Source organism: Brassica napus, chromosome C9, assembly GCF_020379485.1.
Source record: "Brassica napus cultivar Da-Ae chromosome C9, Da-Ae, whole genome shotgun sequence".
In the NCBI taxonomy this organism is placed as follows: domain Eukaryota; kingdom Viridiplantae; phylum Streptophyta; class Magnoliopsida; order Brassicales; family Brassicaceae; genus Brassica; species Brassica napus.
This window is the reverse complement of record NC_063452.1, coordinates 15,968,290-15,987,771: the sequence shown is the minus strand read 5'-3', so window position 1 is coordinate 15,987,771 and position 19,482 is coordinate 15,968,290. Positions and strand designations below refer to the sequence as shown.

General features: G+C 35.4%; 1 protein-coding gene and 2 long non-coding RNA genes across 3 annotated transcripts; all 3 read right to left on the bottom strand.

Moving 5' to 3' along the window:
* Window positions 1-35: 35 nt before the first annotated feature.
* LOC125592490 lies at window positions 36-1,257 on the bottom strand. The gene is made up of 5 exons (XM_048767689.1): window positions 1,171-1,257; window positions 1,038-1,097; window positions 714-890; window positions 511-612; window positions 36-176 (listed from the first exon to the last, which is right to left on the bottom strand). Exons 1-5 carry the CDS (start codon window positions 1,255-1,257, stop codon window positions 36-38), a joined length of 567 nt encoding a protein of 188 aa, XP_048623646.1.
* Window positions 1,258-9,487: 8,230 nt separating this feature from the next.
* On the bottom strand, window positions 9,488-16,514 carry LOC106429110. The gene is made up of 2 exons (XR_007329356.1): window positions 11,253-16,514; window positions 9,488-10,926 (listed from the first exon to the last, which is right to left on the bottom strand). It is a non-coding gene; the product is annotated as an uncharacterized LOC106429110 (long non-coding RNA).
* Window positions 16,515-17,478: 964 nt separating this feature from the next.
* Window positions 17,479-19,346, bottom strand: LOC111205293. The gene is made up of 3 exons (XR_002657773.2): window positions 18,152-19,346; window positions 17,897-17,984; window positions 17,479-17,648 (listed from the first exon to the last, which is right to left on the bottom strand). It is a non-coding gene; the product is annotated as an uncharacterized LOC111205293 (long non-coding RNA).
* Between the last annotated feature and the right edge of the window lie 136 nt (window positions 19,347-19,482).

Here is a 19,482-nt window from a genome sequence, read left to right as displayed (position 1 = left end):
CATTCAGAGTTTTTTTTTTTTTTAAAAGAAAGAAACTACGGGAACTGCTCGTTCGGGTACATCCTCTTCATCATCTCCATCATTTGCTCGTTTTGCTTCCTCGTTGCCTCCCATCCCGCCTCTTGATCCGCCATCTTTTTCTCCAACGCAGCTATGCGGTCATCTTTGTCCTTCAACTGGTCCATAAGAACTTCTGGATCAACATAGGGCTGTGGTGCAGAAGGAGGAACCGACCGGGCTCGACGACCCAAACCGACCAAACGTCCCTTCTTCTTTGGAACCGACTGAAATAGAAAATAAACAAATTTAAATAATAGAAAAGATGATAAAATGAAAATAAAGAAATAAATGAATTGAACTTTTTTATAAAGAACATACCGATTCAACGATTTCGTTGATTCGAATCCTGGACAAGTTGGTCGAAGCCGTTGAAGTGGCGTCCAGGTCGGTTTGAAGCTGAGATAGACGGGTCTCTTCGTCTTCCTTCTGAGTTTCGATCAGGCTGAGCACATCCCTCACAACACCATCATCAATCTCCCCGATGTGCTTGTTGGTATGCGCCGTCTTCATTAGGACGAAATCATCAACCGGCTCGCCATCATTTTCATCCGCCTTGAAATAAACAAAAGTTAAACAAACATTAGAAATTAGAAGAAATGCATAAAAAATAAAATAAAAATACTTAAATAATTAAAAAAAAAGATTGAATTTACCAAACGATCCCCCAGAGTGGCAATAGTCTGGGCACCCAAATTGTGCTTGTACATGCCCTTCCCGCAACGATCGCTCTTGCGGTTGGCGGAGTTGGTCACGGAGGTAGCTTTCGTCTCGTCCTTATCCCAATGCACACACAACTCCTCCCAGACCGTGCTGTTGATCGACTTCGGGACCTTTTAATAAAAAAAATATAAAATAGTTTAATAAATCCAAAAATAGTTTAATAAATTCAAAAAATTGTTTAATAAATTCAAAAAAACCTGGTTGATGAGCCACTTCTGCTTCTACTCGTAGATCTGCTTCTCATAGTTGTTCATAACTTTATGGACGAAGGCGTCACGGATAAAGTTCGTGTGATCGAGATTCCAGGTGAACTCTTGCTGAAAAAAAACACAATTTGTAGAAATTTTATATTAAAGATTAAAAATATAAGTTAAAAATTAGAATACTTACCGCAAACTGACGAAGCCACATCTCCTGGTCCTCGGCAGGGAAGTGAGTGAAAGTCAGATATCCCTTGCTGAGGTTCAAGTACATCATATTGTTGATCCATGCGCTGATCCCGTTCCCGGATCGGTTGAACCTAATATAAGAAACAAATTATTAATAATGAATCAAATTTTAATGAAAGAAAAAACAAAGACTTTTATTTACCATGTTTGACGTCGTCCCTTTTGGACACAGAGTGAGATAGGGAAGATGCTCACGACCGGGCTGTTGAACCAACTGGGCAACAGTCATCACTCCCGGAACGACTGGAGGAGCGGGAGGGGTGCAGCAACGGGAGGGGGTGCAGCAGCGGGAGCAAAAACCGGAGCGGGAAATGAAGAATTCCGACAGTGGCTGCTCGACCCCCGAGAGTGGCTGGACGAACCCTGAGAGTGGCTCCCCGTACCACTACGACCTCGTGGTGAGGCGCGACGAGATCGAGACCGCGTCTGATCACCAGTAGACCTGTAAATTAAAAAAACATATTTAAAAATAGTTTTAATAAATATTAATTGAATAATATTTAAAATTAGTTATAATAAATATATAAATTAAAAAAAACATATTTAAAAATAGTTTTAATAAATATTAATTGAAAAACATATTTAAAAAAGTTTTTATAAATACAAAAATAATAAAATAGTGTTTATAAATCAAAAAAATGTTTTATAAATACAAAAATAGTTTTAATAAATATAAATATTTTTATAAATATGAAATCATCTTTTATAAATCCAAAAATCAAATTTATATACAAAAAACATTTTGTAAAATCCAAAAAATCGAATTTATATACAAAAATGTTTTGTAAAATCCAAAAATCGATTTTATAAATACAAAAATAATAAAAAATTTATAAAAAAGTTCTAAATCAATTCAACACAACAAATTATCCAACCAAATCACAATTCTAGACCTATTACACAACCAAATCACAATCATAACCAATCACCCAAACAAAAATCTATCAAAAAACTTCTAAGATCATCAAATCTACATAAAAACCTAACAAATAGAACCTAAGAGAGTGGGATAGGGTCCTTACATGATTTGTGTAGGTTTAGAGAGGATTCGCCGGAGAGATTGTCGCGAGAGAAAGGGGAGATCGCCGGAGAGGAGAGAGATCGCCGGAGAGGAAGAAGAGAGAAATGGGGAAGAAGAAGTGTTTCGTCTTTATAAAACCTAGGGTCCGACGGAAACTATCCGTCGGAATTTCCTCGGTATTTTTAATTTCAATTTTCGCGAAATATTTGGCGGCTGGTTTGCCCGGTTAAATGAAAATATACCGAGGAAATTCCGACGGACACTTAAATATCCGTCGGAATTTCCTCGGTATGTTCATTAATTCGAGGAAAAAGAATATCCTATGCATGTATTTCTATTGGTTTATATTGTTCCTCATAATTTCCTCGGACTATTCCGAGAAAATTCTGAGGAACACATGTTTGGGGTTTCAAAACATCAAATTTTTTTGCCCTATATCATTTCTTATACAAATGCAATGCATACCATTGAGGAATCTTTGTATAGATGATCATAAACTATGAAATAACAAAATTTCAAAACGAATTGTAAGTATTCCTTTTACCGTTCATTAAAGTGTATAAGTGTTTCTCTTATGTTGTGGGCATTTCGTTCATACAATCGGAAAAGTGTTTATTATAGGGTAAGGAACAAATTTTTGACTTCATAATCAATCTAAGACACTTAATAAGGGTTATATAAGTGTTATTCAAACTGCAAAACGTTGTTTTCGGTTTAAAAACCCTACTTCCTCGGAAAAGCCTCGGAATATTCCGAGGAAATTCCGAGGAACACTTGGATTTCCTCGGAATTTCCTCGGAATATTCCGAGGCTTTTCCGAGGAAACAGAAACCCTAAAAGAAAAGCCCTAAATCGTTGGAAAAGTCTCAGACTATTCCGAGGAAATTCCGAGGAAATCCCTAAATCCTATTATCCCTCGGAATTTCCTCGGTATTCTTATATTAAAAAAAAGGCGGTGCTACTCTGTTTTCGAGTCATCATCACCAGATGAATCTGAATCTGGATCTTGGTGAAACTCTTCAATCTCTGGTTCATCCTCTACGTGAACGACGGCTTCCTCTCCAAAGTCGGTTAATTCAACTACAAGGCCAACTGCAGCTAAATCTTCTGCTGCACTTAAGTTACCGGATGTGCTTGGTTGTAGTGGGTCTTCCAGCTCAAAACTTCCCTGAACTCGGCCTCTCGGGTTGAGTGATGTAACAGTGACCCATGGATCATCTCTGTTCCTAACCCGGGGGTACTTGATATAACAAACCTGTAACATTTAAAAAATTATTTAATTTGTAAATAAGTGTTATTAATACACATGATGATGAATCATTATGAATAATTGATATATGTATATTTAATTACCTGATCGGCATGAGAAGCAAGAATGAAAGGATCATAATATTGCAACTTTCGCCTCGAATGTACTGATGTAACACCAAATGCATCTGTTCTCACACCTCGATCTGGAGTGTTGTCGTACCAATCACAATAGAAAACAATACAGCGCAATCCAACCATGCCCGGATACTTGATTTCCATAATCTCCCGTATGTTTCCGTAGTATACATCATTTCCAGATGCAGAACAAACGCCAGCATCATAAGTCGTACTCGAACGTCTCCTCTTTTGAGTTGTGAATGCATATCCTCGAGTACAAAATCTCGGATATGACTTCACAACATACTCTGCTCCACGCACCATCTCGCGTATCCAATCGTCAAATGTTTCACCTCTGGTCATACCAGCATACACCTATTAATAGCACATATATATATGTTATATCAATATATGTGAATTAGTATAAATATGTGATAAATAATATTTTAATTTGTTTAAATCACTCACATAAGTAAGCATCCATCCAGAAAATTCTCTCGGCTTCAGTTCTTCAACTTCCTCCTCTGTGGCGTATCTATATTCGAACCGCTTTTCTGCCATAAAAATCTTGTACATATGTTGACAATAATATAATTAATTAAGATTTAAATTTCAACTTGTTAAAATAAAAATTTGTAAGCTAATTTATTTACCTCTCATATTGAAGAACATCTTCGCAGTTGGTGAGCAAATATGTTTGCAAATGACTGCGCTCCTGCTCAGTAAGTCGACGGTCCTTTGGTTTTCCGCTAAATCGTCCAACATCTGTGAAGATGTCTGGAACCGTAACATGATATGTTGCCCGTTCGCCTCTATCATCATGCCGAGCAGGTCTTCTTTTTTGGTCTGCACTTCTGCTAGAAAGTAGAACTCGACAAAGTTTGAAGTTTCTGAATTTATCATCTGTGCGATTATAGAACCTTCCACCCTACTATAATTTTTCACCATCTTCTTCAAATGGTACATATACCGTTCATACAAATACATCCATCTATACTGCACATGACCACCAAGTTCCAATTCTCTTGCCAGGTGAATAAAAAGATGCTCCATAACATCAAAAAATGATGGAGGAAATATCTTCTCAAGGTTGCACTGAATCACGGCTATGTTAGTCGTCAAATTTTCAATACCTTCAAGAGTCACTGATCTCGTGCATAAATCGCTGAAGAAAGCACTAATCCCTGCAATTGCTTCATGAACATTCCGTGGTAATAGTTCCTTGAAGGCAAACGGAAGGAGGCACTGCATCATTACATGGCAATCGTGACTCTTCAAGCCGATAAAATTTCTTTCCTTTCTGTCGACACAGTTATGCAAATTAGATGCGTAATCGTCTGGAAATTCCACATCGTTTGAAATCCAATCAAAGAACGCATCTTTTCCCTCTGCATCAAGTCGGTATATGGGAAAAGGAGCCCTAACATTCTCATCAACATGAAGTTCTGAACGAGCACATATATCGACTAAATCCAGTCTTGACTTCAAATTATCCTTTGTTTTACCTTGAACGTTAAGGATCATGTTCATGAGATTGTCAAAAAATTTCTTCTCAATATGCATGTCATCTAAATTATGCCTCAGCAGATGATCCTTCCAGTATGGCAGATCCCAGAAAATACTCTTTTGGTGCCAGTTATGTAGCTCTCCAACCGCACTGACTCGAATGTTTTCATGTCCACCTACATCTGACGTCCTTTATGCATCAAAATACCTAAACTGTTTCAACAACTCTTTCCCACTAACTTCCTCAGGTGGACCATCAAACACCTGCTTGTTCTTCGTAAACGAAGTCGTACCCCTGCGGTATGGATGATCAGGTGGTAGAAATCGTCTGTGACAGTCAAACCAACACGTTTTCCTTCCGTTCTTTAGTTGGAAAGCATTTGTGTCATCTTGACAATATGGACATGATAGCCTTCCATGCGTTGTCCATCCAGATAACATACCATATGCTGAAAAATTATTTATTGTCCACATAAGTACTGCCCGCATTTGAAAGTTTTCTTTACATGAAACATCGTATGTTTCAGCACCTTGAGCCCATAGTTGTTGCAACTCATATATTAGTGGCTGAAGAAACACATCAAGTGATCTCTTAGGATGCTCTGGTCCGGGAACGAGAATGGAGAGAAACAAAAACTTTCGTCGCAAGCACAAGTTTGGCGGTAAGTTGTATGGTGTAAGAATGACTGGCCATAGAGAATACTGTCTTCCACTCTTGCCAAATGGGCTGAAACCATCAGTACATAATCCAAGGTAGACATTTCTTCTCTCATACGCAAAGTCGGGATATTTTGATTGGAAATGCTTCCACGCTTTTGCATCTGAAGGATGTCTAATCTCACCATTTGTTGAATGCTCCGCATGCCATCTCATTGGTTGCGCTGTGCGTTCAGACTAATACAACCTCTGCAACCTTTTCGTCAAAGGCAAATACCACATCCTTTTAAATGGCACTGGAACTCTTCCACCCTTATCTTTATAACGAGCCTTTCCACAAAATTTGAATGTAACCCGCTCTTCATCCGCCCTTCAATAAATCATGCAGTTATCGCTGCATACATCTATTACCTGATACGATAAACCAAGACCAGCTACCAGTTTCTGAACCTCGTAGTATGAACCAGGGGCTACATTATCCTCAGGTAGAATACCTTTTACAAAATCAGCAATCGCATCCACACAGTCTTCAGCCAAATTATAATCTTTTTTAATGCCCATCAGTCTTGTTGCAGATGATAAAGCTGAATGACCATCTCTCCAACCTTCGTACAAGGGTTGCTTTCCAGCATCCAACATATCATAAAATCTCATAGCTTCTGGATTGGGTAAATCTTTCTCTCTAAAATGATCATTTACCATCTGCTCAGTACCTACACCATAATCTACATCCATTATTCTAATTGGTTCTTCTAACCTAACCGCAGGCTGAGGTTCGCTAGTACTACCATATTCATAATCAGTTTCTCCATGATGATACCAAATTTTGTAACTTCGTGTAAACCCATTCAAATATAGATGAATCCAAATATTCCACTCTTTAATAATCTTTCTATTTTTACAATTAGGCAAGGACATCTTAACATACCCGTTTCTGCTTCCGGTTGTCGTTGAACTAACCCCATGAATTTGGTTATACCTCGTTGGTATTCTTCCGTAAGCAATCTCGTGTTCGGATCCAAATGAGGTCGATCGATCCAAGAACGATAATAATTTGAAGAAGACATGCTTTTTTCAATCAAATTCGTGTGTAAATATAGTATGTGAGAGGATGAAGAAATGGAGTGAATGAAGAGGTTGGGGGTGCGGGTATTTATAGATGAAATGCTGCCGACAGTACCGAGGAAATTCAGACGGAATACCGATGGCAATGGCTCTTTCCTTGGAAGTTTTAAAATCCCCAACGGCTCTCCAATGGCTATAATATATCCTCGGATATTCGTTGGTGTTTTCCGAGGAATATGCCTTCCTCGGTATTTCATCGGTATATTCCGAGGAAATTCTGAGAAAACCCAAAATTTGGGTTTCCTCGGAATTTCCTTGGAATTTCGTCGGAATATTCCGAGGATCTCATTTTCCGTCAGAATGTCCGTTAGAATTACGATGTTTTCTTGTAGTGTCCTCTCTTCCTTTTCTTGGTCAAGGAAGTCGATTTGTGTGTGAGAATCGATAGAGTGAAAAGAAATGACGGAGATGGCCGATGAGGGGTCGCAAGGGGGACCAGCAACGGCGACGGAGACAGATGGGGTAATCTCGGAGCCGATAAGTGTCCTCGTCGGAGCTGCGGTGGCAGTTACATCTGGAGAGGAGAATGACAGTGAGGATGATGTCCATGAGGATAAGGGTTCGGAAAGTGTAGTGGAAGGAGTTAAAGATGGGGACGAGAAGGAGGAGGACGACGACGAGGTAACAAATAGGAGAATTCCCAAATTAGGATTGGATTTTGAATCCTAGTTTTGTTTGAATTGGTCATGTTTTGGTGAACTAGAAATAGGAATTATGGTGATGATGTTTAGAACCTGAAAATTATGGTATAACTATATGTAATACTAGTACCACTCGGTGAAACATTGAAAATTTGGTAAAACTAGTAATAGGTAGGTATACTAGAGAATACTATAGTAACTTTAGGAAAACTATTTGGTATTACTGATATAACTGACGTAGAACTAAATGTAATTTGCAGCATTTTGAGCCCATCGAAGCAATCAGAGAAGTGTGGTTCATTGTCGACGGTATTCCCATACGTTTGTGAAGGAAGCCGGAGTTTTTTCCTGTTTTGTTGATGTTTCATGTCTGATTGTTTTGCAAAACTCTATGCTTCTCGGTTAGTAGAAGTTTGAAACTATAATTTTCTTGATGTTACCGTTACAATTACAGCTACAATTTCAATTTCAAATTCATTTTCAGGATGTTGCAAATTCATGTTATCGTGAACCACAAAATAAAGAAACTAAATTTTAGAATTTTACAAGTCTTAGACAACCACAAAATAAAGACTTGCGCCGAAGCCAAGAAACATAAAACAAATAGGATTGAAGCTCTAAGTTCCGACAATACAAAACACGTAAACAAGTTCTGACAATCCAAAACACTTAAAGATAGAATTCTTCAAACTTTCTAACAATCTCATCTTCATTTTCGTCATCCACTGTCTCTTTGTTCTCAAAATTGCTTTTCATTTCTGAGATGGTTTGAGTTAACTGCTCAATCACTCTAGTCTTCTCCCGGATCTCATCACGGGCGTCAAGCAAAGCTTGTTTTTGCCAAGCTGTACCGTCCTCTTCATCAAACCAAGAGAAGTAATTGCATCCATTGGGAAAACGCGGACAGCCATAAAAGCGTCGACCTGGGTTTCTGTCAGTCCAACCTTGCGTTATACTCGCCGGGAAGCCACAAATACAGAATCTCCGACCAGAATTTTGCCTCCTCGTCGACGATCCCGAAGCCACCTCCATTTTCACTTTCTCCACATCTTCACTTTTTGTATCTGAGAAGAAGAGAAGAGAGGGAGGGAGAGTAAAAGAGGGAAGATATCAAAAAGTGACAAGAGAGAAGAGAAGGGAAGAGAAGAGAGATGTAATAGGTGGGGTCGGTAGATTCGGGAATTGGACCAGTTTGACTCACGAAATTGGAAGAGAGAGAGATGTGTTGTGTGGTTGAGATGAGAACAAGTGTTTGGATAAGATATTTGAAACAGATGTTAAAGCGGCAAAAAAAATTCATTTCCCTCCAGAAATTTGATTTTAGTTATACCGAAGATACTGGTGTGTTTGTAGTTATACCGAAGTTTTAGTTATACCGAAGATAATGAATACAAGTTCTGACCAACAAACATGATCCAGAGTGAAGGCACTTTCGATGTTATGTGGTTAGAGAGAGAGAGTGTGTGTTTCGGAGGAGAGAGAGATTGATAAGAAAAAGTGAAGGTACTGTCGATGTTGTGTGGTGAGATTGGAGATAGAGAAATTTTTTTCCTTTTTTTATTGTTTAGCCGCCAAAACAAATTTCATTTCCCTCCTAATATTGTTCTTAGTTATACAGAGGATACTAGTGTTACGAAATTTGGTCATAGTTCTACTTTTGCTGGTTTCTAATTTAATCAGTGTTACTAATTTTTAAAATTTGTTTTTTAGTTTTACTTTCGATTTTAGTACTTCAAAATGTAAGTTATATTGTTCTGTACAATAATATAGGCGTAATTGATATAGCTCAAAAAATTCCTTTGTAAGAAGTTCTTCATTGAAAAGTGTGATTGGAATTACAAGGTTTCACAATGGATATATCACGAGTTTGAAGAAAATTTCAAAAACGTGATGAACGAGTTTTGTTAGAATTATAAATTATAGTAGAGAAAACAAATGTAAAACTATAACAACCGAGATTTGATATAGATAATATTATGATAACCGAGTTTCGATATAGCTAATACTAATGTCATTAGAAAACAAAGTAGATAACCAAGTTTTACGCAGTTTTCCGAAGCATACAACACAAAATAAACAGATAACAGAGCTAAATGCATTACTCCTAAATCCAAATAACTAACTTCTAACTCTTTTCTTTCCCTCCCGTGCGATGCGATCCGGAGGCATGATCTTCACCTCCTTGATGTAATCCGGTTCATTCCAAGAAGACTTATCGAGCACAACATAAAGTGTCCTGGAATATGCCATTGCCCACAGTTCGGACCAGTAGTATTCTGAGCACAGCTCATGGATATGAAGGCGCCTGCCAACGTTTGTAGTGAAATTTATGTAAGCAGCCAGTCCATGCAGACAAGGAAACTTTTCATAATCTCACACCTTGCAAGTACAATTTTTCCCAACTAAGCTCGCCAAAAACATATTTCCTTCAGTGTCGGTGATCTCGTACTCATACTCATAACTATCAAGCTCCCGCACACGTAGCTTTTGTGCAACAGGCCATAGCTCGCGCAAGTAATTCTCAACCAGAGGCACCAGTTTGCTATCAATTGATCCAGCAACAGCATCCTTCCGATGTTGATTGAACCAATCAGAGATTTTCCCGATGATGCAATCCAGCATTGGTATTAAGGCACACCTCTTTGCCTCTTTAAGCACGTTCTTCATTGATTCCACATTGTTGCTTGTATCCATGTTGTACCTGTCACGTGGAAAAAAAAACTCTTGCCCATTTGTCCTTTTCAGTATGTTCTTCCACATACTTCCAAGCCGAAGGATATCTTCTCTTAAACGATTTGTAGGCAGAGTCGAAGTCAGCCTCCGCGTAATATCTGCCCAATTCCATGAATCTATGCCCGACTATATCCTTTTTGACGCTACAAGCATGCCCTTTCACATTTTCCTTCAAATGCCATAAACAATGACCATGGTGAGCCTGTGGAAAGACGTTTGCTAAAGCGGAGATGAGGATTCTATTTCTGTCACTCATGAAAACCAGTTCAGAAGAGTCTAGTATAACACTTTTAAGCATCTCAAAAAACCAAGTCCAGCTAGCATCATTCTCTCGATCTAATACTGCAAACGCAAGTGGATAAGCGTGACGATTAGGATCTTGTGATTTCGCGAAGACTAGAACACCACCATATCTTTTCTTCAGCCATGTCGCATCCACAACTATCACTTTCCTCATAACTGCAAACCCTTCAATGCAAGGTCCCAAGGCTACGAAGAGGTACTTGAATTTCGATCCCTCATCCAATTTCACACAGGTTTTTGTTCCTGGATTCACTTGCTCTAGCATGTACAAATAGCTATACATCATCTCGTAGCTCTCTTCCTGACTACCATGTATATCACTGACGTGATTGCTCATTGTATCCTGCCAAAAAAAGGTAGAAACACAAACGAGAAGCTGACTACAGGCAATACCAGTTGTTCCAGTTATCCAAAGTTCTACCCGTTGTTCCGAGTTATACAGTTATACTACAATTATCGTCAAGAACAAATTGAATTTCAAGTGCCCAAGATCGATCTAGATCCAATTCTACTGCCTATACACGGTTCTCCTATACACTCTCCTTCCACCACCGAAATGAATTAGGTTAACTAATTTCAAACAAGACAATGTCGTTCTGATTCCTACTTCTAATCAGATCCCGATTAAAAAAACACTAAAAGCTACTCGAGCCAGAGAGCACAACTCACCTATGCAACTCGAACAGCCCCGACGAAGATTGAGAACCTGTGAGTGGAGGAGGAGCTGAGGGTTCTGGAGCTGAGCTGAGGGAGAAACCAAGAAGCGGCAAAACCAGCTGTGGGAAAAGAACCCGAAAAGAAAAGAGAAGGGGGCTGAGCTGAGGGTTTCGGGAGGAACGTTTCGGGATTGATAATGATCAAACCGATCTGTTTCAACCAAACCACTTTACCCAACCAATCGAAGGAAAACCAAAATACCAAACCACTTTTCATTTTTTTAGATTTAATAATCTGAGGGCACTTTAATTCGCATTTAGTTAATGAAATAGGAGTATAAGAGATTCACAGACCCATAGGAGATTGATTCATGAGATCCAGGGGCAGGTGAGCTTTTTCCCCCTTTGTATATGAGTCACAACTAGCAAGAAACACTGACTAATGACTGTTTCGGTTAAAATAGGCAATTTGTTGGCTACTGAAGATTCAAGGCTTCCTTTTCAGCCCCATACTCACCAAAATACTCTTCAAACTTTCAAATTCTGTTTCAGAATCTTGTATTAATGAGGTTGTATCTAGGCGACATCAAAGAAATAATAGAAGTTTTGTGCGTTATAGTTGTACTTTGTGAGAAAGCTGTCTACGTCGCTCAAGCCATTTGTAATTAATCACGTGGGTTATTTGAGTTTACCTTTAATTAGTAAAGTTGAGATTGTGATTGATACTAGACTAGAATGATGGCATAGTCGGACAACAAGATATACGAGGTGACGACACAAAATAATTACGCTGTGGGGATAACAGCTTCGGGTAACGACGTCGGCATATCGCTGTCAGAATGATGTCGTTGGAGAAACGCTGCAAGATGATGGTCGTGAGAAGCTTGGCCTTCTAGATCTCCTAAAGAGATCTTTCTATAACTTCATGTACTTCTCTCTCTTTTATTCTCCAAAAGGAGAGAGTGAAAGGAATCCCTTTTCTCTACGGGATGACTTCATATATATATACAAAAGAGTAATGCTATTTCATTATGGCCAGACTTCTACTCCTTGTTTAATAGGCCAATGGTGATTTAGGAAGAGTTAAGTGGGGTTGCAAACCCACAACCAACACATGTGTCCATCGCAAATTTTACCGATGAATTCTCGACAATTTCGTTGGGAAACCCATCATGAATCCATCTGTCGGGAATTCTTCAAAAACATTCAAAATAATTATTTTTTTGTTAAACATAATATTTTAAAATTAAAATCTTATAAACCAGATATACGAGGGTTTTAATTATAATATTTATTTAAAATATTATAAACCACAATAAGTTAAAATTATAATTGAAAACATATTTAAAATTCAAAGACATAAAAGTTTTCACTAAAAATAAAGAAAAAATGAAAAGTTTTTAAAAAGTAAAAAACTAGAAGTCGTCACCCCACTTTTGTTTTATTTTCTCCATACGTCTTTGGTTTTCGGCAATTTGCCTCAGGTTTTTCGTCAATTAAGAAATAATTATATTACGTTTTGGTCTATAATCGTTGCATTTTGGGTCCTTTACGCCTCGATCTGTTCATATTTGTTCAAAGGTTGTTCCACGAGCTCGGGATCCTTAGAGCACAATTATCCCTGTCTCTTAGACAAGTTTCTTAGGGTAATTATGATTTAAAGAAAAAGAAAAAATGTAAATAAGGCAAGAAACGTATCTTAATTAAGCGGTGGAAGAGCCGTCGCTTAGAGTACACGTGTAGTTGAAAAAAAAACAAAGTCTTTCGATTCTTCCCCTCTTCCTCTCTTCCTCTGTTCGTCTCTATCTCTTCCTCTCTATCGCTTCGTCTCTGTCTCTCTGATCGGACCTCCGTTTCGATCTCTGTTCCAAGTCAAAACCAGAGAACTCTTGTTGAGAGTTGCTATCGTCTCTCGATCTTCTCCAACCGCTTTGATTGTTTTTCTTCTTCTGGTAAACTCATTTTCTCTCTTCGCCATTGACGGCGAGCTCCACGATGACGAAAAACCAATAGGACATGAGAACGAGTGATCCATCTTTTTTGACATCGACCAATCACATTATTTCTTACTTTTCCCTCATTTATTTATTTTCCTCCCGATCGAAGATTCCCCATCATTAAAAAGAGTTTAATATTTGTATTGGGTATTTTAAGGTTTATATATATACTAGCGTTACCGTCCATGCTACGATTAATTTTACTGTCTCTTAATTAATCACTAGGTGTTTTGTAATTAATTTTTTTAACTTAACTTATATTTAAAAATAAATTTTATTAAATATTATAGATTTTATTATTTTCTTACTAATATTTAGATTTGATATATATTAAATTAATTTGTATAAAACTAACAAAAATGATATAAAATTGTATAATTATCAAAAATTTAGCCTAAACAATATTTCTAAAATTTGTAAATATAAAAAACTAATGATCTTGCGATTAGATAGTTAAATTTTTAAAAAAATTGCAAAATTTTTTGAAAGCTTTAGTAATATAAATTGTATAATTATACAAAACTAATAATATTTTGAAATTTAAAATGTTATATATGAATATATTTATTTTATAGATGATGTATGAGTTATTACCATATTTTAAAAAAAGTTTACCAAAAAGAAATATCAATATTAAATGTAATATATGAATTATTACAATATTCTAATAAGTTTGCCAAAATATAAATCAACATTAAATGAAATTATTCATGTCATATTTTTCCGGAATCCATGTCATTAATTTCAGTAGCCATGTCATATTTGTTTTGTAGAAAAGACATGTGGCAAAATCACTTCGCAAATATAGTCTAGGGGATATACTTTTCAGTAAGAATATTTTTTCTTTTGTCAAATATTGTATGAACCTGAATAACAGTGTCTCAAATTTCAAAATTGTAAAGAGGATGGGGAAGGGTAAACAATAATTCTTTAGTATAGAAGCAATAATGTAATTATTATCCAAGTATATAATTAAATATATACTTAAATACTGAAAAGTAAAAAGAAAATTGTTTTTATAAAAACTGAAAGGTAAAAAAAAAATTCTTTACCTGAAATTCTGAATGGGTCAAATGTTTTGCAACTCTATTTAATACTCTTATCTAATTCATCTGTCTCTAACTTCCGCCAACTTAGCTCTAGAACATACTTCATCCAAACTTGTCTTTGATTGCTTAGACCTGCTTCTTGTTTTAGATATGACTTCTCGTACATGTTTGCAGCAAACTAAAATAATAATAAAAAAACTGAACAATACAAAGATTGATGCTTGATTTTCTGTTTACCTGTGAATTCTGGAAATTTTGGTTTTAAAGCGGCTGAAAGCATCAATTGGATTGTGGCTCGTAAACATCAAAATTGAACACTTCAGAAGAATGGATTTAGTGAAGCTTGTAAAGAAATTTGTTGATGATGTTTGTGTGAAACGAAGAGCGCTTTGTAAAAAAAAACATGTTGATGAAATGATTTTAAAGTTCACTTGAATTAGGTGTAAGCAGTTTACGTGAAAAGGTGGTGATCGTGTGGCTTTGGTTGAGAAAAGGTTTAAACAGATACATTTTAACTTCTTTTTCTCTTTTTTCTAACTAATTCTAAACATAAACCGTAGACACAGAATTTAAATTACATAAAAAAAAATTTAAATTATATAAAAGAGAAATTCAGTTGGGTCAGACTTTTTCATTTTATTTTATTTAAAAACAAATTCCATGTGTCGGTTTTTGATTCGCCAAGTGACTTGTGATTTAGTATATAGGGGATATTAGTTTTAAAATTTAGAGTTTTATTTAAAGTTTGCAGTTTAGAGTAATGTTTAATGTTTATGAAATAATGTTTGAAGTATGAAGTTTAGAGTAATTTTGATTTGCTTTTTAAATCATATGAACTGAAATTTATGATTTACATGATTATGTTTCAAGTTTTTTAATCTTAATTAATGCTGATATTATTGTAGCTATGATTCAGTTTATATAATTAAAAGTTAAAAATTAAAATTTACAAGTTTATGTATTATTTTAGAGTTTAAAATAGAGGGTATATGTTAAAGAATTAAGGTTTGTTTTTAAAAAGTTATAATTTATGGTTTAAAATTTATGATTTGAAAATAAAGTTTGAAAATATTAGATTTATACTTTATTTTTAAGATTTTTTTTTAAAGTTTGAAAATATTAGTTTTGGTGTTTGTTTTTTTAATTTTGGGTATAATGTTTAGGGTTAGAATTATGGTTTGGGATATAGTGCTTGAGGTTGGAATTGAAATTTTAGAGTAAAATCTGAAAATATTAAATTTTGAGTTTAAGTTTTGAGATTTAAAGTTAAAATAAGAGTTTTAAGGTTTATACTAAGATTTAAGGGTTTAAAAATATGTTTAGGGTTTTTGGGATTCAAATTTTCGTAGCTGTATCGTGGCAAAATCGTAGCAAAGAAGATATTTTTTTTACAAATTAGAAACGATTATAGCCACGATTTACTTCGTAGCTATTTTGCCACGAGAATTTCGTAGCAAAACCGTAGCTATTGTTTGCAACGATTAGTTTCGTGGCAACTTCATAGCTCTTTTTGTTACGTTTTCTATTTCGTAGCATTTTCGTAGCATTTTTAAATTTAGCAACTTCGTAGCTATAGCCAATATTTCTACTAGTGAGAAGAGTGTTTGATATACAATATTATTTATTTTGCATTTTTTACATTTTATAAAATAATAAATAATAAATAAATATTGAATAATTGAAAAACAAGTAACTATATATAATTAAATTGGCACGAATACATAAATTAAAATAATCACTCTTTTTATTTACAATATTTTTATGATAAATAAATCAAAACTGTTATATTTACTTATTTTCTATGGTATATAGCTAAATTTAAATGATATTAACATACATATACAATATATTTTAATATGATTATCTATTAAATAAGGCTTCGTACTTATATGATTTTATGATCATTTGTATTTCTTATAACAAAAATTTTAAAATGCTGAAAATAAAAATTTCAATGTGGACTTTTAGTAATTTTAGTAAAAGTTCAATGAAAAATTAAAATACTAAGTTCTCAATACTTGTTCAATTTAAATTTAAGAACTAAAATATTTATTTAATATGGTATATAATTTAATTTAAACTGTATTAAAATATATATATACTTTTAATATAAATATCTATTAAATGAGAATTTCTATTCATATAGTTTTATGATAATTTGTATCTTGTTATAACAAAAACTAGATTTTGATCCGCGCTTTGAAAGCGCGAGATAACTATTTGGTTAAATTGAAAGAGCGGGATAACTATTTGGTTAAATTTTTCAATTTAAAAGTTATTAATTTTTTTGGTTTTGAATTTTACTATTTGAGTTTTGACATCTATAACTGAGATCAAATTAATTTTGATGTCTTATAATGATGGTCATTAGAGTTTTAGATTTGTGTCGGTTTCGAGTAATTCATTTTTTATGTTATAAGGATTAGGTGTTTCAGACCCGTTTATGAACCATATTTTTCGGATAAGATCAGTTCGGGTAATGTTAGGTTCGAGTCGGGTTTTTACTATCCATAAAACCCGAAGTGAACCAAATTAATAAAAAATTTGGGGTTAATTTAGGTTTAAACCCAAAAATTTGACAAAATCCAAAAAACCTAAGTTAAACCTGAAACCTGAAAAAATCAGCTAATTCATGTAATTCGGGGATTTAGATATTTTTATTTATAAATCAAATTATATATATATATATATATTAATATTTTATTATATTTTAGATATTCGGATACAGGTATTCGGTGTGATTTTAGTTTTTCTGATTTAGAAGAATAGGACCCGTCCGGGTTTTTGTAAACCGGCATGCGGGGGTTGTATATCGTAATTGATTTTGAGTAGGTTTAGGAAACTTTGTTATTTAGAAAATTTTATTAACAAATTTTTTTCCTGTGGGGATTCCTGATACAAAACTCTCGAATGGCCTTGCAAGCCATGGACAAATGTCACCGAATTGGTCAAACCAAACATGTTCATGTTTACAGACTTTCCACGGCTCAGTCAATAGAGGTAAAACTCTATGATGTTTTATAATTTAGTTCTACCCCAGGTTAGTGAAAATGTTCTTCATCATGCTCATTTTCTTCGTCATCCTCTTTTCATGGCATTTCCTGTCCTATCACTCTCTTCTACTGCAGATAGAGCCTTGGAGGTATGGGGAATCACGGTAGAAAAAGATCATGTCCCCTGCTGTGTAATCAACTGCTGAAGTTTCCTGTTCTTTAACATCAGGGGAAAGTTGAGAGGTACACGAATATATGAGTGAAACAAAAAAATCTTATGAAAATGATAGACAAAAGCTGAGGTGTTTATTGATTGCTATCCTCCAATTAAAGCATAGGATCGACATCCACCGGAACTTTTGTGAAAATCCTGCAACCATTAGACCAAGGATTTTGGTCAAAAGCCACTACTTCTCCACCTAAACTTATAAGCGAATCTCGGAATTCAAAAACTTTAAGAGTCTCAAGCCAAGATCCGTTGGAAATACTTGTAACATTTTTAGCTCTGTTATCTATTAGAGTAGTAATTAATCAAGAAAAAGTCAATGACAAAGAATCAGTCCCCTATTTATGAAATTGTATAATTCCTTTAGAACATTTTTTAAAAAGATAACTTACATTGCTTTCATCATTTCGGCTTTTTTGCCAATGACATGAGATGTGGCTCCTCTCATTCCTCAAAGAAGATCCTGCAAGGGCAGAGATCCTGCAAGGTGGCCGAAGGTGAAATCTATGAGCTCTGGATGAGAACCGTACTGACGTACATGACGCATAGATGTACAATTGATAGTATCACCGTGAAGAGCATCTCTTTCCAGAAAGATATGATTAGATTCTTACGTATTTATTTTACAAAATATTACAAAAGTGTACCTCCAAAGTTTGAGACTTGGTGCTGCTATTCTGCCAGGAGCTTGAAGGGTCGTCCTAACATGCCTCTGCATTGCACATAAAGCACAAAACCCAGTCACATGGACTACACAAACGTTTTCATGAGAACATCCAATTAGACACTGAATAAAAGACCCACCAAGCCAAGCAATTAATCAAACCAGCTTCTAAATGCAACATACAGGATTTCACATTGCCAACATCTAGAAAGTAAGCATCTAAGCACTCAGTGTATGTCAAAAATTGCGATACAGAATTCAGAAAATATGTATTCCAAAGATTCTTCAAACCCAGACCCTACAAATCACCTACACCGACCAAATGCCAACAAAACCACAAAGGAGTTCTCGGATAAATAAAAAGACATATATGTTTATGTTAATCAATGACTGCTCAATCTTCCCTCTCTTTTGATTTTTTTTTTTTTTGCAAACTTGGAACTTGTTAGTGCAGGGATCAACGTCTCCATCTTGAATTCAGAACCACCATTAGGGAAGCCACTAAAGGGTTTCCTAGCAAGATGAAAATCAAGTCTCAAAACCTTCGTCCACTTCTCAGAACCCTAAGACAAATCGCCTTCGTAATCACCTCGTACAAAACGCTTAACTTAAAATCCGCAAATCTGCGATGATCTCTTGTTCCATATCACAAAAATCTTTTAATTATGCCAAAAATTATTTAGTTGAAAGGGATAGAGAAAAACGGAAATATATTGTTTGTTGGAATAGAAGGATTGTGGAATCGAGATACAGTGAAAACACAAGGCACAAAGTAATTCCAAGAACTCGTATATCTTTTATTAGAAATTCTTTACACAATCTCTTACAGATTTGTTTGATCCGAATTACACAACTCGACACGGATCGATTTCTAACAAACCCAACTTGCTTGACTCAACACCTGTTGATCAAGTCTACCAATTCACTCAGCTATGAAACCCCAAAACCCTTTGTGTTTCTCTCTGAAAATTACAACTTGAAAACTCTAACCCTAATCTTAGGTAAAGCCACCATATATATTAAATAATATTTTCCTATTATCTAATATAGTATTTCCTATATTTTAGCATCACCAAATATTCCAATTCGTGATCTAATAACATTCCTTTAATGCTTATTTCGTCAACCAAGCATATGGAAATATGACACATCATCGCATCTTGACGTTTCCTTTTTATTCTCCGAAGCATGTGTCACACATTACTCTCCATGTGTAACACATGTACACGAACCAAAACTCCACCACAGCAGCAACCTATCAAGCTCCAAGTTCTTGAGCTTACATTCTCCCCCTTTTTCACTGAGTTTTACAAC

Coding starts and splice junctions, on each gene's coding strand:
- LOC125592490 (XM_048767689.1), bottom strand. CDS start 1,257: ATGATGTACTTGAACCTCAGCAAGGGATATCTGACTTTCACTCACTTC. Junction 1,098..1,170: donor TGTGGCTTCGTCAGTTTGCG/GTAAGTATTCTA, acceptor GTTTTTTTTCAG/CAAGAGTTCACCTGGAATCT. Junction 613..713: donor CCACTCTGGGGGATCGTTTG/GTAAATTCAATC, acceptor GTTTATTTCAAG/GCGGATGAAAATGATGGCGA.